We start from the raw sequence: 20,419 nt of genomic DNA, 5'->3' as shown, positions 1-20,419 counted from the left end.
TTTGTTTTCATACAGATGAATCTTTAGCGGGCTTATGGGTTGTCACAAAGATGTTTGATGAAATGACTAAAAGAGTTTTTATTCAAAATAATATATATATCCGGAAACAAGAAGGCATTCACTCAACATTCATAGTCAAAAAGTTCAAATCTTGTGATAATTTTCTTTGAACAATACAACAAAATACTAGGCTTCAGTGACCCCATTTTCGGGTTCATGGTGCTTGTCAAATTGGCTGAAATCCCCCTTAGCCATGAAGAGTTGCACGTGATGGTGCTTACAATATAACTGGTGTTGGTGAGTCACGTAGTTTGATGAATTTATGTGACACCTGCCATAACTGCATTTAAAACAGGCCTTGTGGTATGCGTTCCCATTAACACCCACCTGAAAACCGATCATTAAAGTTTTGTGTGTTTATGTATATTTTGCGTTGGGTTGCGAATGAGCCGAGCCAGGTTGAGTTTGGGCTCCACTTGTTTATCTTAACCAGCTGAAATGTTAAGCTGAGCCCTAGCTCGTTTATTATTTAATAAATTTGATTTTATAATTTTACACATATTGATATAGTATAAAAAGAACAAAGTACTATTTTTACACACTGGCCAAAAGATTCTTGGGAACAACCCTAATTTTTTGGTGCCTGATTGTTTGGCATTAGTGATTATCTGGTTATTTAGTGATCTTCAATATTTGCCAAACTCTTAACATCTAACATTAAAACCACATCCAAACACCATCTATTTGGTTATTTATATACTGCTTAAAACTTTCAAAACGCAATGCCGAACGCCCTCTAAATTCTCGTTTATGTGGTTTACCTTTTCTAGAGGGTAGACGGTTTTCTTGCAAACAACACACTTGTCTTGGGTCCCACCAAACATGCTTGATACTTTGCTGTTAGACCGACCCTGAAATATTCCAAATATGGTAAGTAGTAAATACATTGTTACTATCATAGATTCTACAAAAATCAGAAAGCAATCTTTAGTTCATTATGAAGTTAATCGACCCGTACCTGATCATATGACCTAGCAGTTTTCGGGGCACCTAAGTGACAAATAGATAGTTAGCACTAAAGTTGCAAATGTGTTTTCCCTTTGCAATCGCAGCAGTATCTTTTTTTTTAAGTGTGTTTTTAGTTTAACAGATTAAAAAGGTGTAATTAACTGAAACGAGAATGAAACTAATGGAAGGCTAAAAAAATACTTTTGGACTAAAAGCGTATTTCTTACAAACCATAGGGACTAACAGCGTAGTTTACTCAAGAATGTATGATGCAAATAGCAAAATAGTTCCGATATATAAATGTTTATTTATTTATTTTTTAAAATTTTTAGGGTGTTAAATTGGTCGAGTTTGTGGGTTAACTTGAAAATCATGTCACGTATGAACCTGGACACTCACGCTGCACGAGTTTTCATGGGTTGATAGGCAACCTATTTAACTTGAAATTTTGTTAAATTTTATATTAATAGTACTCTAAAATTACATATTTATAACCAGAAATACTAAAGTATGTAATTTATTTACATTAAACTATTAAACTTTATGTTTATATCTTTTTTATCTTTGAAGTTTACACCTGATCAGTTTAAGTTAAAACATAAAACACATAATTAAAAAATAAGTATAAAATTATATGGGAGTTTAATGTGAAAAAGACCCATTTACAACAATATGTTTGCGGGTCCAACCCGAAAATGACTAACCTTCAAAACTCTTGTCCAAACTCCCAGTCATTTTGAAGAGTTGATCAAAGTGGGGTTGGCAGTATAACACTCCTTCAAAAGAGCTATAATTACTCAACTGCAATAAATAAATTTATTAAAAAAATCAACATAATATATGCGTCTCTGCTTGCGATGTGCGCATATAATGCATATATGCGTGGGCCCTTGGGTGGGAAAAAGTGAAATTGCACTAATTTTGACGTTATTTTACTAATTTCGTGAAAATAGCGTTAAAAATGACGGAAGATTAATCATGTATCATGTGGTGGCGTTGATAGCCAAAGACAAGGGTACATGCACCAATCGGCCTGGGTGTCGATGGTTGAGTGTTATGTGCCTTATGTCCAAGGCTTGATGCAAAACCACTATCGAGCCGGGGGTTTCACTGGAAGCAGCCTCTCTATTCCTATGTGGTAAAGATAAGGTTGTCTACATATTACCCTCCTCAGGCCCTACCATAGCTTTGTTATTGGTGGGATTTACTGAGTACGCTGATAATGATTAAAAAAATCAGCATAATATAGTTTGTTTTCAGTTTATCGATTTATTGCGGTTATTATCAAACAAAGAAACCTTCAATTTTTCAATATAAAACTACAATAACATGATTAATAAAATTAATTCTGTTGGAAGTAATTTCGGACTCTAAGTCACAAGTCAGTGAACTTGAGGGACCAATGTTGGGGAGAAGCTATCGTCGGCGCATATCGGAACCAAGTTGGGTTTCCGAATCGCAGTCTTTTTTACAGACAGGTAAGTCGAACATGTGGTGGAGTTCTTATTGTTCGGCAATAACGATCGGAAGAAAAAAAGTTCCGTTGATTGGATTTTGTAGTCGGCGAAGTTTTTTTTATCGGTTTTCTTGCTTTTGTGTTTCCTGTTGTCTTTTTGTGATTATACAAAGACATGGAATTATTATTGTTTCTTGGTGCAAAAATAAAGTCAACAGGAAGAGTAAGGAATTGAAGCAGAAAGAACTTTTATTTTGCAACGTATAAGGAATCCAGAAACCAAAAGGAGTTTTGATTTTTTTTATTACGAAGAATTTAAGAAGATAACACACAAGTGGTTTAATATAAATCTTCATTTAGTTAAACAAGTTGGTTTAACCATTCTTGTTGGGGTTTTATTTGGGTTGAATAAGACGGTTCAATTAAGAGTTCGTATTTCATTGGGTTAAACGGGTTAGGTTTTAACCAACGTTTGATTTATTTGGTGAGTAAGTGGGTTCGGTTTTGAAAAGTTGTTTGGAACTGATTAGTTTGTTCGAGTAGGGTTGCGAAGACTAAAATCGTTTGGGTTATGTGAGTCAACCGCGGAAAGGAATCGATTGGAGTGAGTCCATCGATTGAAAGTTCGGTCACATGCGATAGGTGTGGAGTTACCCGAGCGATTCGGAGTGTTACGGTGTGATACCGGTGAGGAAGAAAACTGTCAATCTGTGATAGATTGATCAAAGAGTGAGGCTGATTGTGTGAAGCAATCAAGAACAAGGTGAGAAGTCGGTTGTGTAAAGCAATCAACTTTGCTGTGAAAGCGGGTTTGAGAAGAACTGATCTATGACTGATTATAGTGAGAAATCGGGTGATCCTTAAGAAGAAATCAAAGCGAGAAGCTGACCGGTGAGAGACCGATCAAAACTTGTGTCAACAAGTTGTGGAAGAGGGAATCAACGTAGTCAAGTTCGGGAGAACTGAAATAACGCATCTATGGATCAAGAGAAGTTCCAAGTAGTCAAGATCAGGATGAAAAGGACCAAGATGGTTGTGAAAGCCGAGAAGGTCAAAATCGTGGGTCAAATCAAACAGGGCAAAAGAGACATGCTCGGAGTTAGGGGTGGCAATCTTGATCCAAACCATTTTAAATGGGTCAATTTGGGTTGTTTTAAAAATCATATGGGTTGGTTTGGGTCATAGATTTTAATAAGATGGATTAAAATGGGTCACTTAAAATTCCATCTTCTTATTTTCGGGTCAAAATGGGTCGACAAATTTAAATAAATGGGTCCATTTGGGTTAGTGTTTTAAGGAAATGTGGCAAGCTTGGGTTGAAACGGGTTTTGGATTGGAACGAGTTCGGTTTAGGTTTCGAGCCGACATGAGCTTTCGCACTGGACGGGTTGGGTTTTGGTATCCTTTGTTTCTTTTTGGTCGATTTCGGAGCATTGGACGAGTTGGGTTTCGGTTTCTTTTGTTTGTTTTTGGTCGGTTTCGGTTTCGTTTTCAGCTTTTTGTTTCATGCTTGTCTGTTATTTCAGTTTCATTTATGTTTTGTTTCAGTTTTTAGTTTCATTTAGGTCGATTTTTTTGGTTTTGATTAATTTGGTTCGTTTTTGGTTTATGTTTCGTTTCTGTCGGCTTTCGGTTTAAGTTCATTTCTTAAGATTTTTTTTTTTAAGAACGAGGACAACGGCGCAAACGTTTTAGTTTTTTTACATTTTTCGTTTTTTATTTATATTTTGAGTTATGATTTTTTTATTAATTTTTTAGAATTTTTTTAGGAGGGGTTTTTTATTAACAATAAAAACCCCTCCCAAAAAAATTAATAAAAAAATCATAACTCAAAATATAAATCAAAAACGAAAAATGTAAAAAAACTAAAACGTTTGCGTCTTTACCCTCGTTCTTAAAAAAAAGAAAAAAAGAAAAAGAAACCGATCCGACCCATTTTGACCCGTTCCGACCTTGACCCATTCCGACCTGGACCCGTTCTGACCCAGACCCGTTCTGACCTAAACCTTTTGACCCTATGTGACATCCGTGGCAAAACCGAGTACACCTTAGTACTTACAAACTCGAATAAGCGTTTAACCGCTTATTGCGTAACAAGCGAACGATTAACCGAACGGGTCGGGTTATGACCCAGATATCTCGGGGGGCCATCTATAAGTGATATACGATCTATACAAGCTAAAATATTAGAAATATGGTCTTAGTTTGATAGCAAACAAGTTAAACGAAAATATGCTCGTTTAACTACCCACGATAGATTTAAACGCGAAAGATAGTTACAAACCAAGCATTGTATCATCCGTTAAGCCGAAAAAGACTTACCAAACACTTACTTGAAATGTTTTAAGCGATCCGTGAAAATATTTTTGATTTTTACAAACATATAGTATGTTTTTATAATTTTACACAAAACTAGCCGAAAAACACTCGTTTTCGCGCTGTTTAACGCACCCGATAAGTTTTTCTCGCCAAAAACCGAACCCGAACTAAATTTGGACCGGGCTTTTCGTATTTGGGCTAGAGAAATCAGAAACTTGGGCCAAAATGGGCCCAAAAAGGGGCCCATGGACTCCGGCCGCAGCCGCCACCCCACCCCCCTTCATTTTCTTTTCACATATAAACTAGATCCAAGCCATTCTCAACATAATTTCTTGAAAACTCTGGACACAACTGCTGCTCCATCCAAAAACCTTCAAACCCTAAGGTAAGGGGCTTAAATAAGTAGCTTTTTTACTTGTTTGAACTTGTTTAATACCATAAAAACATGTCTTGGTCACTAAAAATCATTCCTAACCGTGTAAAAAATCCTAAAAATGATCCATAAACATTTTTTGATCATACACATGGTAAGGAACCTGTTTTGATAGTTTTTTTTGGCCATAAACACGGATTAAAGGGTTGAAACGGCGTTTTTACGGTTCAAAAGTTCGTTTTTGTGTACTAGCCGAAACCCTAAGTTAAGGGCTGATATGTTGATGAAAAATTGCTTGGTTTGTGATATAGGACTTGTACCTAGCTTTCTTAGAAGCACAAGAACCTGAAAACTTGATTAAAAGGTCGGAAACGAGCCAAACCCGCTAAGGTAATGCCGAAACACTCGCTTACGGGCTATTTAGGTTAAGGTTGTGATGTGCATATTTTTAGGACTTGAAATTTTTCAGGGATATCAGGGACCATGTCAATGAGTCCCTGTTAAAATTTGGTAATTTTTCGAGCATCCGAGAATATTTGGCGAATTTATTACCGAATTAGGATGTTTATTTGGGAAAAATAGCTAAAATACTTCAAAAATTATGAAATTTTTCTGGGAACTCATATTTGATGTATTTTGATTACATATGAAATTTTGGATCATTTGGAGAAGTTTAAAGGTGTTTTGTTTATTTGCGTTCGTGTGAATTTTTACAGCCGAATTTGGGCCGAAAAGAATATTGCACGAGCTTTTTACATTCTGGAATTGATACAAGTTGTTTTGGGACATGATTTGAGTATTCAGGAATTTTTGTGGAATTTTTGGAAATTGTTTGGGGTAAACGGACGATTTTCAGGCGAAATATAGCTGATAAAATGAATTTTTATAAATTAATAAATCAGTAAATAAATTCCAGAAATATTTTTATAAAAATCTACATATTTTAATTGATAAGTGGTTAAATTTTCATAATTTAATGATTAACGGTTAATTAATTATGCTAATCTGAATATTAAACAAATTCAGTTTTTATAACAACCGGCAAGTTCGCGACTAGTGAACCTGCGGGAAAATCAAAACACCAAGAGTGATCAAAAATCATATGTTTGGACTAATTAAGTGAAAATGAACTTTTCTATGAGAAACCTGGACAATCCGGGTGGATTGTGCGCGTTTATTCTCAAATTAACTGAAAAAATGGAAACGGACCCCGTGGCTAATCCGGGACCCCAGTACGTGATCCTTCTTTATAACTTAATCATTTTACTATCCAATACATTTACCCAAGCTTATTTTCCCATAACTGTTTTCTGAACGCTTAAACGAACAACTTGGCCAGCTGGGAAAACAGGAATCTGAGCCAAGTTCGGTTTTAAGTATTAGACATTGAACAACATCACAACCTAAGCCTATTGTCACTTTCTGGGCGTTCCAGCTATACCCAGATTAGTTATATAGCCCAGTTTAGTACTGAGATTATAATAATATTAAAATATTAATATTATTATAATATGGACTATAGGGACTAAGTGATAGCAAGGGAAATGAGCCCCGAGCTGACCTCGCACTGAGTGCCTACAAAACTGTGAGTTTCATGACCCCACTCTTTAAACTATTTTACGAACTTTTGGGGTGGAAAGCATGTTTATACACGTTATCTATCTGAAAACGGATCAGGATATAAAATATCTGAACATTTATATATGAAAAGTCCCTACAAATATAATGATTGACTACGTGCTGATGAAAGATGATTATTATCGTTGATTGATATATTGAGTGGAGATAATACGAATTGCAAAACATAGTGAAATTACACGTGACAGCATGTTTATACAAACACGTTATGTAATGTTAAACATAACTAATTTGGGAGACCACGTGGTCTGTAATGGCCATGGGGATAACGTGGTCTGTGATGATTATGGGGCTATTGTGGGCGGAAGGGGGCCACAATAGTACTAAACTAAAGTTGAGTATGGCCTATGAGCCAAGTTCTGCTGCAACTTATAAACTAAAGTTGAGTATGGCCTATGAGCCAAGTTCTGCTGCAACTTACTAAACTAAAGTTGAGTATGGCCTATGAGCCAAGTTCTGCTGCAACTTATAAACTAAAGTTGAGTATGGCCTATGAGCCAAGTTCTGCTGCAACTTACTAAACTAAAGTTGAGTATGGCCTATGAGCCAAGTTCTGCTGCAACTTATAAACTAAAGTTGAGTATGGCATATGAGCCAAGTTCTGCTGCAACTTATTAAACGAACTAACTTGATTATGACATGAATGTTAAGAAAATAATGTGATTATGCGTATTGTGGGCGGATGGGGAGCCACAGTATTTGGTGATACGTGATAAATACTATATGTGTATATGTGTCTATATACATGCTATGTGATTAGCCGTAGGAAATACTATGTGTAGAATATACTAATTATTTGCGTGTACACTATATAATGTTTGAGTTTACGTGGAATCATTGTGGGTGGAAGGGGGACCACAGTGGTTGATGTTAACGCGGAACCGTTGTGGGCGGAAGGGGGGCCACAGTGGTTGAGTTTATGTGAAACCGTTGTGGGAGGAAGGGGGTCCACAGTGGTTGGTTAAACACGGAAATTGGAAACAGATAGTACGAACAAACAATCACGATTTTACCGAAATTTCGAATTTATATTATAAACTTACATGTGTGCATATGCACACACAAGGATATGGCTGTACATATTTATACAAACGTAAAAACATATTTTTACATACGCGCGTACATACAAACTGTGACTGTGTGGTACGCAGAACTGATTTCGTTAAACTTATGAAACTCACCAACTATTCGTAGTTGACTTATTTTAACATGCTTTTCAGGTAATCAGATATGAGAAGTAATTTCCTGTGCGTTACGTGTCTGATTGGTGATTGATGTCATGGGCATTTGAGTTAGAAGTAAAGTAATTGAAGAACCGGTTTGATTGTATCACCTAGTTTGTAAAAGATGTTAGAACGATATAATATATTGTAAATTAGTTAGTAATGTTTCTTTATGAACAATGTATTGGATACCAGTTGTATCTGTTGCATTTCCGTTTTACGCTTCCGCAATTCGCTTAACGGGGTGTGACAGAAGTTGGTATCAGAGCCATTGGTTATAAAGAATTAGGTTATCCCATAGGATACCTATAATATAACCGTAGGCTTGATTATCACTGGGAAAGTTAAAAATGAGTAACGATAGATACTGATGGATGCCGGGATGAACTCGGGGGGCAAGTGAGTTATTATGGTCCGGAACGTAATAACCGACTTGCTTGTACGAGGGAATTCGGGGAGAAGTCACGGAACATATTGATAGGTAAAAATGGCAACATACGTGCATAAAGGTGATGTGGAGTATATATGAAATGTGTATACGTGCATATCTGAGACGAGGTATAGGGATATGTGTACGTACCATACTACCGATGATATTAAATCTTATTGTAACGAATATTATATTCGGTTATAATCAATATTAATTCCTATTATGATTAAAATTATATCGTATCAAAATTTATATTATATTTTTTTATATAATTAATATTATACTTGTTCATAACAAATAAAATATTCAATTTCGGTATTAATTAATAATATCCTTTACGATGATCTAAGCTACCGAAAAACGTTTTCTTCTGATTAACAATTGCATCGAAGGATATCGAGATCGGGTAGCCTTATGACAGCTAAAGAACTGGTGTTGCTTGTAAGTGAGAATATGAGAATGCTTCAACAAGTTCAAACTAAATCTGGTGATATGCGGAACCACTAAGGGACTTAATATGCAAGGCCCGGGAAAGAATATAGACAATGATTTCAAGAATATATATATATACATATAATACCTCTCAGCATGGGTCTAACCTTTATTTTATGTACTCGTTTCTTTGACACTAAATTAAACTATTTTCTGGTCATCCGTCGATTTCTGTTGCTTGAAAAACAAACACCATCCCTGGGGGAAATACTTAGTGATGAATCTAACTTATTGAATTATAAATATAATAACTACTTTATTGAGTCCCTAATTCTATAAACAGACCGTGACTACCAGTACATATAATGTATTAATGATATTTCAAAAAAAGAAATATTAATAATAATAATTTCCTTTACATATCACCAGTACAACGAATTCTAATGAACCTCCTTAACTAGCAAACTCTTCGAATCATCTATGTTCGACAACCTTCAACCTCTCTTATATTACGCGATTTCAATCGATTATTATAAAATGAAAACTCCATAATCACGAAATGATGACGTGCCCCGACTGGAATGGAACCTACTTACCTCCAACCAGTAAACTACTACTTTTATTAAGTCCGACATGCCTACGAATACTGAATGACCTGGCGAAAGAATATATTTTATGATATTAGTTAACAAACATTCAGAAGTCAGGTGGAATATACACGTGCATTCCCATTATAACATACTGATTAAACTCGTAACGAGCAAATATCTACCTACGGGAGAGACTGAACAAAAACAGCTTCCCAATAATGGGATCATATAGGAATAATTGTCGTAAAAGTTGTGAACTATTTGTAATTGTTATAACGCGTATTTTGATAGATAAGGATAGTACGGTATTGTCGTGTATAGCTTCTAATACTCCATACAAGCATGTGGTGGTGCGCTATGCTAATATGGAGGACGATTTGGGCATTTTTAATACAAACATTGACTCTTATTGGGTTAAAATTTCTTGTCATGAGATGACAACTTTTAATATATATGCAAACTTTGGTGGTTGCTAGGCCAATTTTACGTACTATCCTTAGTATTCAAACTCGAGAACAAACCCGTGTGATATATACGTGTTAATTGAAATACCTGATTACTTGTTATTGTAATTCCTTTTGTGATCATTAGTGTATGTGAATTTTGTTAATTGTTGGATAACTGGTTATTGTTATAGAATGGCCCTGAAGAAAGTAAACATGTTGTCTGAGGCATATATAGCCGAGATGATCGCTCGACAACTACAAATAGTACTTACCCAAACCAAAACAACCCTTTTTTTAGTTGACCCATTCCGACCCTAACCCGTTCCGACCCATGACCCGTTTCGACCCAACCCAACCCATATGCCACCCCTACTCGGAGTTGAAGAGCCACCTATTTCGAGTAAGAAATTAGAGGGTGATTGTTGGAAGTAATTTCGGACTCTAAGTCACAAGTCGGTGAACTTGAGGGACCAATGTTTACAAGCTGGTCATAGTTGGTTATGTTTCCTAGTTACAACATGTTTTCTAATTGTATTGCAATTATAATAGGTAATGTCTTGACTAGCAAGTTAGGTTAGTCTATATAAACCAAGTTATGGTTAGACATTATAGAAGATGTGTGAGATGCAACCGATCGAGTTAGGGTTCATCTAGAGACACACCAGATGTAACCGAGTTAGTGTTTGTCTAGATGCAACCAAGTTAGAGTTTATCAAGACTCAAACCAAATTAGGGTTTGAGAGTTGTAATCAGTTTTTTGAGTTAGATTTTCTGATTGATATAAACAAGAGTTATTCGTTTGTTCGTGTTTGATTATCGATCTAGGACTTGCAATTTTAGTTATCTGAAATCAATATGTTTTTGTGATCACAAGAATTGTTACCAGCAAACTCACGACCCACTTATACCCTGCTAACCAAGGAGATCAAATTCAAAATAAATTTAAAATATACACGGATCATAAATGTAAAAAAAAAAAGAAAAAAAAAACCATGAGGTGTTTGGCCTAGCATTTATTTTTTGGCTTATACTTATATTTTAAAGTAGCTTATAGCTTATTTTCTATTATTTGATAAGCTCTTTTTAAGTGTTTGGATTAACTTATTCTACAAGTTGATAATAAGTTGTTAAATCCACCATTTTTTAATTTGTTATAGTAATAAGTTGCTTTAATTTGTTATAGTAATAAGTTGCTTCAATAATACATCCTTACACAAATAAACTTCTTCAAATAAGCTAAAAAACCATATTCAAATAAGCTTCTTCAAATCTACTACTTCAATAAAAGAATACTATTTTATGCTACTTGTCACTCTGTCATCCATTCTCCTCTTTTTTAAACTATTTTCAAAATTTCAATATATATACACACACACACACTAGATTTTATCCCCCGTATTACGGGGGTTGCTTTACATTATTCGTTTTTAATATTTATATATGTATATTTGGATTTTAATTTTATTTATTGTAAAAAAGTTAATAATTAATATACTTGAGGTTTGATGATGAAATGGTTTCATAAATAAATGATATGTTATAATCCGGTTTAAAAGTTATTTGGGTTTGTTGATACCCATTACCTGTTTATTTTCTTTATTATAAAATTGTTTCTTAATTATAAATAATAACTTTTTTTTAAAATAAAATAGGATATTAATTTTTAGTATATTCCTATTTTATAGGATTTTCATATCAAATATTTGATGAGATTATTTTTTAATATAATGAGATGTTATACACCGTTTAAGAGCTATCTGGGTTTGGTGAGATCTTTTACCCGTGAATTCGGGTCAAATGCGTGAGAAGCCTTCATTTATAAATAAAGCAATCTGATGACTTGAGAGAATGGTTGTTTTATATTTTATATTTTTTAATATTTATTTTTTGGATTTTAATTTTCTTTATTGTAAGAAAGTTAATAATATACTTAGGGTTTGATGATGAAAGGGTTTGGTGACCCATGACCCGCTTTTTTTTACTATAAAATTGTTTATTAATTATAAATAATATCTTTTTCTTTTTAAATTGGATATTAAATTTTAGTATATCCTTATTTTATAGGATTTTCATATCAAATAATTAGTAAGATTAATTTTTAATTTAATGAGATGTTATAACCCGTTTAAGAGCTATTTGGTTTTGGTAAGAACCATACCCATGAATTTGGGTTAAATCAATGAGATGCCTTCATTTAAAAATCAAGAAATCTGGTGGCTTCCATAAAAGGGGGCAGCGACCACATCACGACACATAGGATTTTAGAGTTTTCGTTTATGTATATTATATATATATATATGTGTGTGTGTGTGTGTGTGTGTGCAATATATGTGTTGAAACTTATAATTTCGTGTCCCTATTTACCATACTTCCCTCAAAATTCCAAAAGATAAATTTAACACGATAAATTATAAACCATAAATTCGAAACTAAAATTTCGTTAATCAGGTCAAAAACATTTACCATATTTCCCTTAAAAATCCTTTTATGTTTGTTGTGGAAAACTGCAATCCTGGTTTATTAGGTAACATATTATTTAACACAGAATATTTTTTATTATTAAGCATTCCCAAGATGTACATGTTGTTTTCTCTTTTTATCGTTTAACTTTTTTTGTCTTTTAACTTGATGTTTATCCTTAAAAATTCATTTGTTTCATTCGGTCAAATCATTTAGCAAGCTTAATTATACGTAAACCGAATTATTTGATTATTTGGAAAGCTACAAATAGTGGGTTGGGTTCAAATAAGAAGTTTGATTTTTCTAAGAAGGCTAGGAAGGAGAGTATTTTAGTCTAATACTTTAATATCAAAACCCACTTACTTTAATCTCAAAAACCACTTAAATTAATTTCAAAAACCCACTTACATAAAACCAATTACATCTTCACTCATCTCTTACAACCACCACCACTCCACCGCCCACCGCCACCACAACCGTCACCCACCGCCACCACCTCGCCAGAAAAGTCCGAAAAACACAATGAAAAACACAATGAAAAAAACACAATGGAAAAATACACTATGAAAAAAAAACACAATGATAAAAACACAATGATAAAAACACAATTGTATGCCACAATGTAAATAACACAATGGAAAAAACACAATGAAAAATACTATTGTATCACAATTTTGTAAAACACAATTCGGTAAAACACAATTTGTAGAAAACCCACTAATTTTTTTTTAATTTTTATATTACAATATGGTACTCATATAAAAGATAAAAAGACGCTCGTTATTATGGTGAATTTGTTTTTCAAAAAAAACGTCGTAAAAAAAAGTTATGGACGTTTTAAAATGATGGGAGAATTTGGCATGTGCCTTGCATGTGAAGAGAGAAAGTCAACAAATGTGTTATTCCTTTTATGCCCTTACCTTGTGTTCACACTTGATTTCCCCTAAATTAATCTCAACCCTCCATATTCAAAATTAATTGACAAGATTACTTCTTATCCTTCCTAAAAAAATATACTTCTTATTATAACCTAACCCTATAAATACTTCTTATCAAATTAATTAAATATTGTAACAACTTCCTAAAATATTCATTAATCACACTGGATTAGTATTATTAATCACGATTATTTACACGGATTCAAGTACTAAATACAAGTAGGTGAATAATGACAAAAAAACTCAATCTCTTTCTGAAGTCAACTATTACACACCGTGAGGATTTTGGTGGTGATTTACACGGATTCAAGTTTCATGACATTGATGCCCTTATTAACAAGTTTATTGAAATAGACACCATTTTTGGTAAGTATTATCTTAAATATTAATACTTTTTATTAAATTTCTGTTACTACATTATTATTAAAAATGAGAATTTTTTAGTTGAAACTATTTGCTCATTGTATTTTTAAAACTAAAAAAGTTGTATATCTCTTTTGATATAAACTTCGGTTTAAATCATTATCCATTGTTTTTATCCTTTGTTTTGTGAGTCTTCTATTCAGTTCTACTCTCATATAACAATAACATATGAATCACTATCACATTCTTCACTGTTCAGCTACAACCAGACTGTTACAAAATTGTTAAATTTGCAAATGAACTTAACTCTTAGCATCTATGAATATATGATTAACAACTTTATTATACCTTTGTGTGATAGATTTGCTACAAATTAATGACTTGTCACTAATTTTTTCAACATCTTCGTAACTATAAATATGATATGACTATATGTTGTTTATAAGTTTGAATATCACTTTATCTTTTTTAGCCACAATTCTAGGATGACTTAAGTTTTATACTTTCAATTTTTTTCATATAAATGGTAATTTGTTAATTATTTTTTATATGATAACAGAAATATGTGACTTTTCTTGGCATCCGAGGATCAAATATGGTGCATATGAATGAGCATATATTTTCATGTATTTATTTAAACTATTGTTCCTAATGTTTTTTATGACTCTCTACAAATATGTGTGAATTTACTTTCTAGAGTTTGAACAAAGATTAATTTATATTAATTGACTTGGTCTTTAATTTAGTCTACTTTTTATTCTTTTATCATCACTTATTTATAACCATTATCACTTATTTATGATGTATTCTTGTCAATATAGATGTGATTGGAGTTGTTGCTAATTGCTCACCAATTGAGAACATTACAAAATCTAATGGAGTTCAAACCAACAAGATGTATCTAAGGTTAAAGGGTTTGAGATAACTCTATTTTTAGTTTCATTTTATGTTATATATGTTAACTTTGTAAATGATGTATCTTGCTTACATGTTTTATAAAGCAACAAAGAATTGCGTTTAACTATGTAGGGATCGTATGGGGTTGACATGCCAACTTATATTCTGTTAAATTCTGATCAATCCCTGTAATTGTTTTGTTACAATGTGACTTATTCAAGATTTATGAAGGTTTGATACATTAACTTCTTCTTATTGGTAATGTTAAAATTTAGATACCTTTAAAAATTATTATAAATTTGATTGCTTTATTATTTTTTATTCAAGGTCATCCATTTGTTTCCAATTCAATTAGTGTTGGTAAGATGTATATCAATGAAGACATGAATGAAATCGACGAATTCAAGAAGAGGTTTTGTTTTCATATATATTGCTTTCCAATTGTTTTTGTGTGCCTTATAATTTTTTAAGTTTATTTTACATTTATATATAGTATTATTTCGTGTAATTGAAAATTTATTTTTTTCAATGTAAATTTTTGTAAATTTATTTCACATTTATATCATATTTATATAAAAAAAATATTTACATTAAGTTGTTTGGTTTGCAGGCATACTTTTGCAATAATGTCATACATTGCAGAAGTGTTTATTTTCCTCTATGTTGGTATGTACCTGTTGGATGTTGAATAATGGAGTTTTATTGATGGCAGGTAGCCATTATAAACTAGCTTTTTTTTAAACCAATTTTTTTCAATTATTAATTTTTAATTTCTCATCCCAGGGAAATCAATCTGAGCAAATGTTATACTGCTTTTGTTAATTATGACTTGAAGAGAGGGGCCACATCGATTGCATTTGCATATAAGAAGGTAAACTCGGTAGAAAAATCAATAAACTTTAAAGAACCCGTCTCACACGGACAGCTATACATCGTCTTATCGAGAGTTACAAGAAGACATGGACTAAAGATTATGATTCTTGATAAATGAGGTACATTGACTAATACAACCATAAATGTGGTGTACAAAGAAATTTTTACTTATTTGTAAAATATTTGTGTAATGTCCGTTTTGTAATTAGTGTAATTTTAATATAAATTGTAATTATATTAACGATATATGATCAATGTATAGTTGATTGTATTTCGCTTAGTGTTTAAAGTTTTAAATTTTCATCAATTCCCCGTGTATTACACAGGTCTCAAACTAGTTAGTTTATATAAGCTTATAAGCATAAGCTTAAAAAGCTAAACCAAACATCAAGTTAATCTTATTTTGTAAAAAAAACTAAAAAAGCTATAAGCTTGATTAAAAAAGATAGGCCAAACACCCCCGAAAACCAAAGAAAGAACCCTCAAAATGTTAAAAAAGCTTATCATATGAAGCAAAAGTTAACAAATGCTTTATTTCAACTAGCAGAATTTGATTCAACTAGCAGCATAATTAAACAGCACATATTATATAATATATAGATATAGATGAAATAAATGAAAGTTGAATAATAACCAACCTTAAGGGTGCCTTTGCAATGATGGCATCTAAAACAAGCCCTATGATAAACCTTATTATCCACAGTGAGTTCATCCACCAAGTAAACAGTCTTCTCACAAGCCTTACACTTCTGTGTTGTCCCACCATATGAAGCCATTTTTTTAATGAATTATGATCAAATCAAGAAACCCAAATAATAAAAATAATAATCGGATTTCTTGATCGATAAAGACTTTGTATTTGTGTGTCGTAGTTGGTGAAGTATAATAAGAGGCCTGGGGTTTTACAACAAGATTGTTAATTGTGGGGTTGTTTTTGTCATTCTGTGGAGTTTGGGGGGTGGTGATTATTAGTGGAAATTTGTGTCTTTTACAGTAGTTGTTTAGGAGGGAGTTGTGTCATGTTTCCGACCAAAAGTACCGCGTTTTATGAAAGCGGATGCTCATGCGTTTGCGGTAACATAAAGATCCAGTCAGAAATAAATTGATCCAAACTAATAACTAACTCATGGTATGGTTTTGGTTATGTCTCGTTTCAAATTTAAATTGAACCAAACGGACTGAATTGCACCAACAACAAACTGAACCGAACTGTATAGCACTAAACCACACCGAACTTTTCTTTCTTTTTTTTTTTTGAACGACAGAGATTATATACCACAACGAACATTTTTATAATGTTTGTTTTGGATTTATACCTTAAACCCATTATTTGGATAATAAGTTTTGGACTCGAATTTACTATTAAATGGTTTAAGTTTCATTTGGTTAAAAGTTACTGATTCAAATTCGTTGTTTCTGACCAATTCCCCCCCCCCCCCCCTAAACCATTTGAAGCCCAGGTATAAAACTAAAATCTAATCTACAGTCAAAACGAATCCATCTGTAAAATCAAAAACATGAAAAACCGAAGTGATTGGTTTCTTAAAATCGAACCCGGATTTCGGTTTTGGGTGCACACCTAGTAATAAATGGTAACGTTGTGGTCAATCAATAAAGGGGACAAAATGGTGGTTGTTAGATTTAAATAGTTATATGCATAGTTATGCTCATTGAATAAAATGTCAAAAACATTTATGTTCTCAAATGTAGGTTATTGACTTGTTATGTCTATTCACATATACCTACTCTACACGTTTTTATTTCCCCTCTTAAAATGATATATCATCCCTCAATCATTGGGTTGATAAACATTTTTAGTACACTTCTAGTGAGGTAACATATTGTCTCGTCATTGTCAATCTTTATAAGCCTCACGATCTTCTTAAATTTTGATTTCAAAATTAGATCAGCTTAGAGTTCAGGAACATTGGTGGAGGGAGCCAGTAAATGATTCGATTTAGTTATGGGTCTAAATCGAACAAGCTTGTAACATATATTTAAGTTTCCATATTCGCTATTGGTGCAGTTAAACTCTTGGTGTTTGTTGATCAAAGCCATGATCGATAAGGAGGGATCGATTTTCGGAGAAGTCGTGATTAAGAAGGAGACCGACGACTAATAAATTGTTTCGGCAGGTTCGAAACCCATCAATGATCAAAGTCATATCCATTTCGAGCAACCAAAGCACTATCTTGGAAACATCTTAAGTTGATCGATACATTGGGAACAACTAAGGTTATCGATAAGATTTGATATCCAACTTAAAATCGAAATTTGAATCGTTTAATCGAGAAAAACAAACATTGGTCTTCGGGTTATAAATCTAACCTTAGCTTAGTGACCAAGACATTACCATAATGATACTATTGCAATTAGAAACTAAACCAACTAGATTAACTTGTCAACTTAGGTCATTCCATATTCCCTGACTTGTGAATATATGGTCCAAAATTACCAATAATCACCCCCATACTTTTGAAACCATAGCTGCAACTCGATTTTTCTTGTCCATCAGCCATTGATTATCTTCGTTTCTTAATATAGTCATTCAGATCACAGATTAGATTTGATTTCCAACTTAAAAATGAAATTTGAATCGTTTAATCGAGAAAATTGAATATTGGTCTTTTGGTCTTAACTTGGTAGCAAGTATGATTCTGCTTTTGTTCCACAGTTCCCAAAATTACAAAAACAAGATTGTACGCAACTGCTTGAAGCAATAGGTCGGCAATCTTTAGATCTTCCTTGGCATCTTTGATAGGTTGTCCTTAGATCTCTCCACGACGCAAATACGCTTCCATGTGACAGCTAGATCTTGGTTATAATCCTGGGTACATTGAGTTCGGACTGTGATTACACCATGCTCTAATGCCACTTCAAGGCACATTTTTGGTTGCTTTATTATTGTAAGTGTAAACCGACTCAAAAACTCGTTACAATAATACTGATCATTAAGAAACCCATTAAATTCAATAAACGCCCCTTAAAACTATTCTCATTCACAAATCAACTAAATCCAATCTTTATTATGAAACTAATTTCTCTCTTTAACCTACCAACCCAACTTTTGTTTTTTATCAGCAACTTTCATAACAAAAACAACCAAAATCCCTTCCTACCAAGAAAGTAACAAGGGCTGGAAGCACAAACAAACCAACATAAATTACATCACTATCGATTTCCATCCATTCCAATCTAGACTCAAACAATTTGCCCTATTTTTTATCCATAAGAAAATCAAAACCTTTATGTCTCCAAGCACTTTATCAATCTTTGCCAGTTTATTTTCGAAGATGAACTCGTTTTGTGTTTCCCATTAACACCAAATAGCAGCCATCACAATGGAGTAAACAAATTTTCTTTTATGCTCCACCTCAGGAACCTGTTTGACAGCCACAAATAACTCTTGAACATCTTTGATATAGAAAATTTGAATGTTACAACGCCTGCCAATCCAATGCCACACCATGCTCCCAACGTAGCGTGACGCAAATATATGGTCCACCAACTCCCCGCCGCTAAACTAAACTTTCTACACTTATTAGCAACCCAACATTCACTATTTTTTTATAAAATAAATATATTCTATAATTGTTAGTTTTTTAATTAAAACTGATTAGATATATAAAAAATAATTTCTTTATTTAAAATGAACAATATATATATATATATATATATATATAATTTTAATCGGTAATGAGTAATATTTATTTTATTTTAAAAATATTTTGTTTTAAACTTTGTTTTTAATAAAATTCATACCAGCGTGTTAAAAAAAAGTAAACAAGATTGTGTTTTTACACTTTTTTAAATACTTAATTATTAAAATTTATTAGCAAATATCAATATTATAAAAAAGGGGAGACGAGATTTTTCGTTTCAAATCTACGTGATAACTGTAGTAGGAAGGAGCTAGAGGAGGTTTTCAAAGAATATGGAAGAGTTGTAAGGAGTTATATCGCTAGGAAAAGAGACAAAGAAGGTAGCTGTTTTGGTTTCGTTTCCTTTAGTAATGTTAAGGACAAGGTTGAGATGGAAAGAAAGTTACAAAAGGTGAAGTTAGGGAGAAATAAACTCTCAGTGAATGTCGCCTATTTCACTGGGGGGGGGTCGGGTTATGGAGGGTCGGGTAATTGTTTTAACGGGGTTAGAAAGGAGAAGAAAAATGAAGGAGGACATAGACCAAAGGCTGCAGAGTCTCGTCAGAATGTGAACGTTTTACCGGAGCATAAAGGAGGAAAGACTTATCTTGATGCTTTAAAAAATACTACATCTAAGAGCTCAAAGGTGTTAGAAAAGGTAATAGATGTAGCCCCAAAGATCCATGGTCTTGAAGACGTTCACGACAAAGCCTTGGTGGGGTTAGTGAAGGATCTCTCGACCTTCAAGAGGAAAAATACAAAGGTTGAAATTCTGAGGATTTTGTTTTAAAACCAAAAAGGAGACAATGCAGAAAATCTTCTCAAAATCGAAAGCATGCATCTTCATCTCTTTCACGGGATTGGTCTTCAGATTCTGACTCACCAAAAAATTTCATTTTTAAAAACAAGATAAAATTTGGTGATTTTTTGGTTAATCTTCCCGAGACAACATGTCTCGGGACCCACCTCTAACTAGCCATTCATGTGTGTAGGGTCAGTCAAGAAGTCCTGTTAACAGTATTTGGTACTTAAACAGTGGCTGCACCCGACATATGATAGGAGACGAATCTCTGTTGTTAGATGTTAAACCATTCGATGGTTGACACGTTTCCTTTGCTAGTGATGTGGGAGGGAAAATAACAAAGCAAGGGAATGTTTCAAATGACACATTAACCTTTGAAGATGTGAACCTTGTGGAACAGTTGAACCACAACCTGCTCAGTGTCTCCCAGATATACGATAAGCAATACTCTACTCTTTTTTACTGAAAATAAGTGTCATATTTTGAAACATGGCTATAAAGTCCTGGAAGAATGGATCTTGATGCGTACT

At 33.2% G+C, this 20,419-nt stretch overlaps 1 protein-coding gene across 1 annotated transcript; it reads right to left on the bottom strand.

Annotated features, from left to right (window-relative positions):
- Nucleotides 1–186: 186 nt before the first annotated feature.
- Nucleotides 187–16,222, bottom strand: LOC143633029 (LIM domain-containing protein WLIM1-like). The gene is made up of 5 exons (XM_077101408.1): nt 16,085–16,222; nt 1,713–1,809; nt 1,019–1,050; nt 822–911; nt 187–387 (listed from the first exon to the last, which is right to left on the bottom strand). Exons 1-5 carry the CDS (start codon nt 16,220–16,222, stop codon nt 187–189), a joined length of 558 nt encoding a protein of 185 aa, XP_076957523.1.
- Between the last annotated feature and the right edge of the window lie 4,197 nt (nt 16,223–20,419).

The sequence above is a fragment of the Bidens hawaiensis genome, unplaced genomic scaffold (genome assembly GCF_021521415.1).
Source record: "Bidens hawaiensis isolate Kalapana, Puna unplaced genomic scaffold, B.hawaiensis_p1.1 tig00006604_1, whole genome shotgun sequence".
Taxonomy (NCBI): domain Eukaryota; kingdom Viridiplantae; phylum Streptophyta; class Magnoliopsida; order Asterales; family Asteraceae; genus Bidens; species Bidens hawaiensis.
The sequence above is the reverse complement of the archived record's forward strand: the minus strand, read 5'-3'. Positions and strand labels throughout refer to the sequence as shown.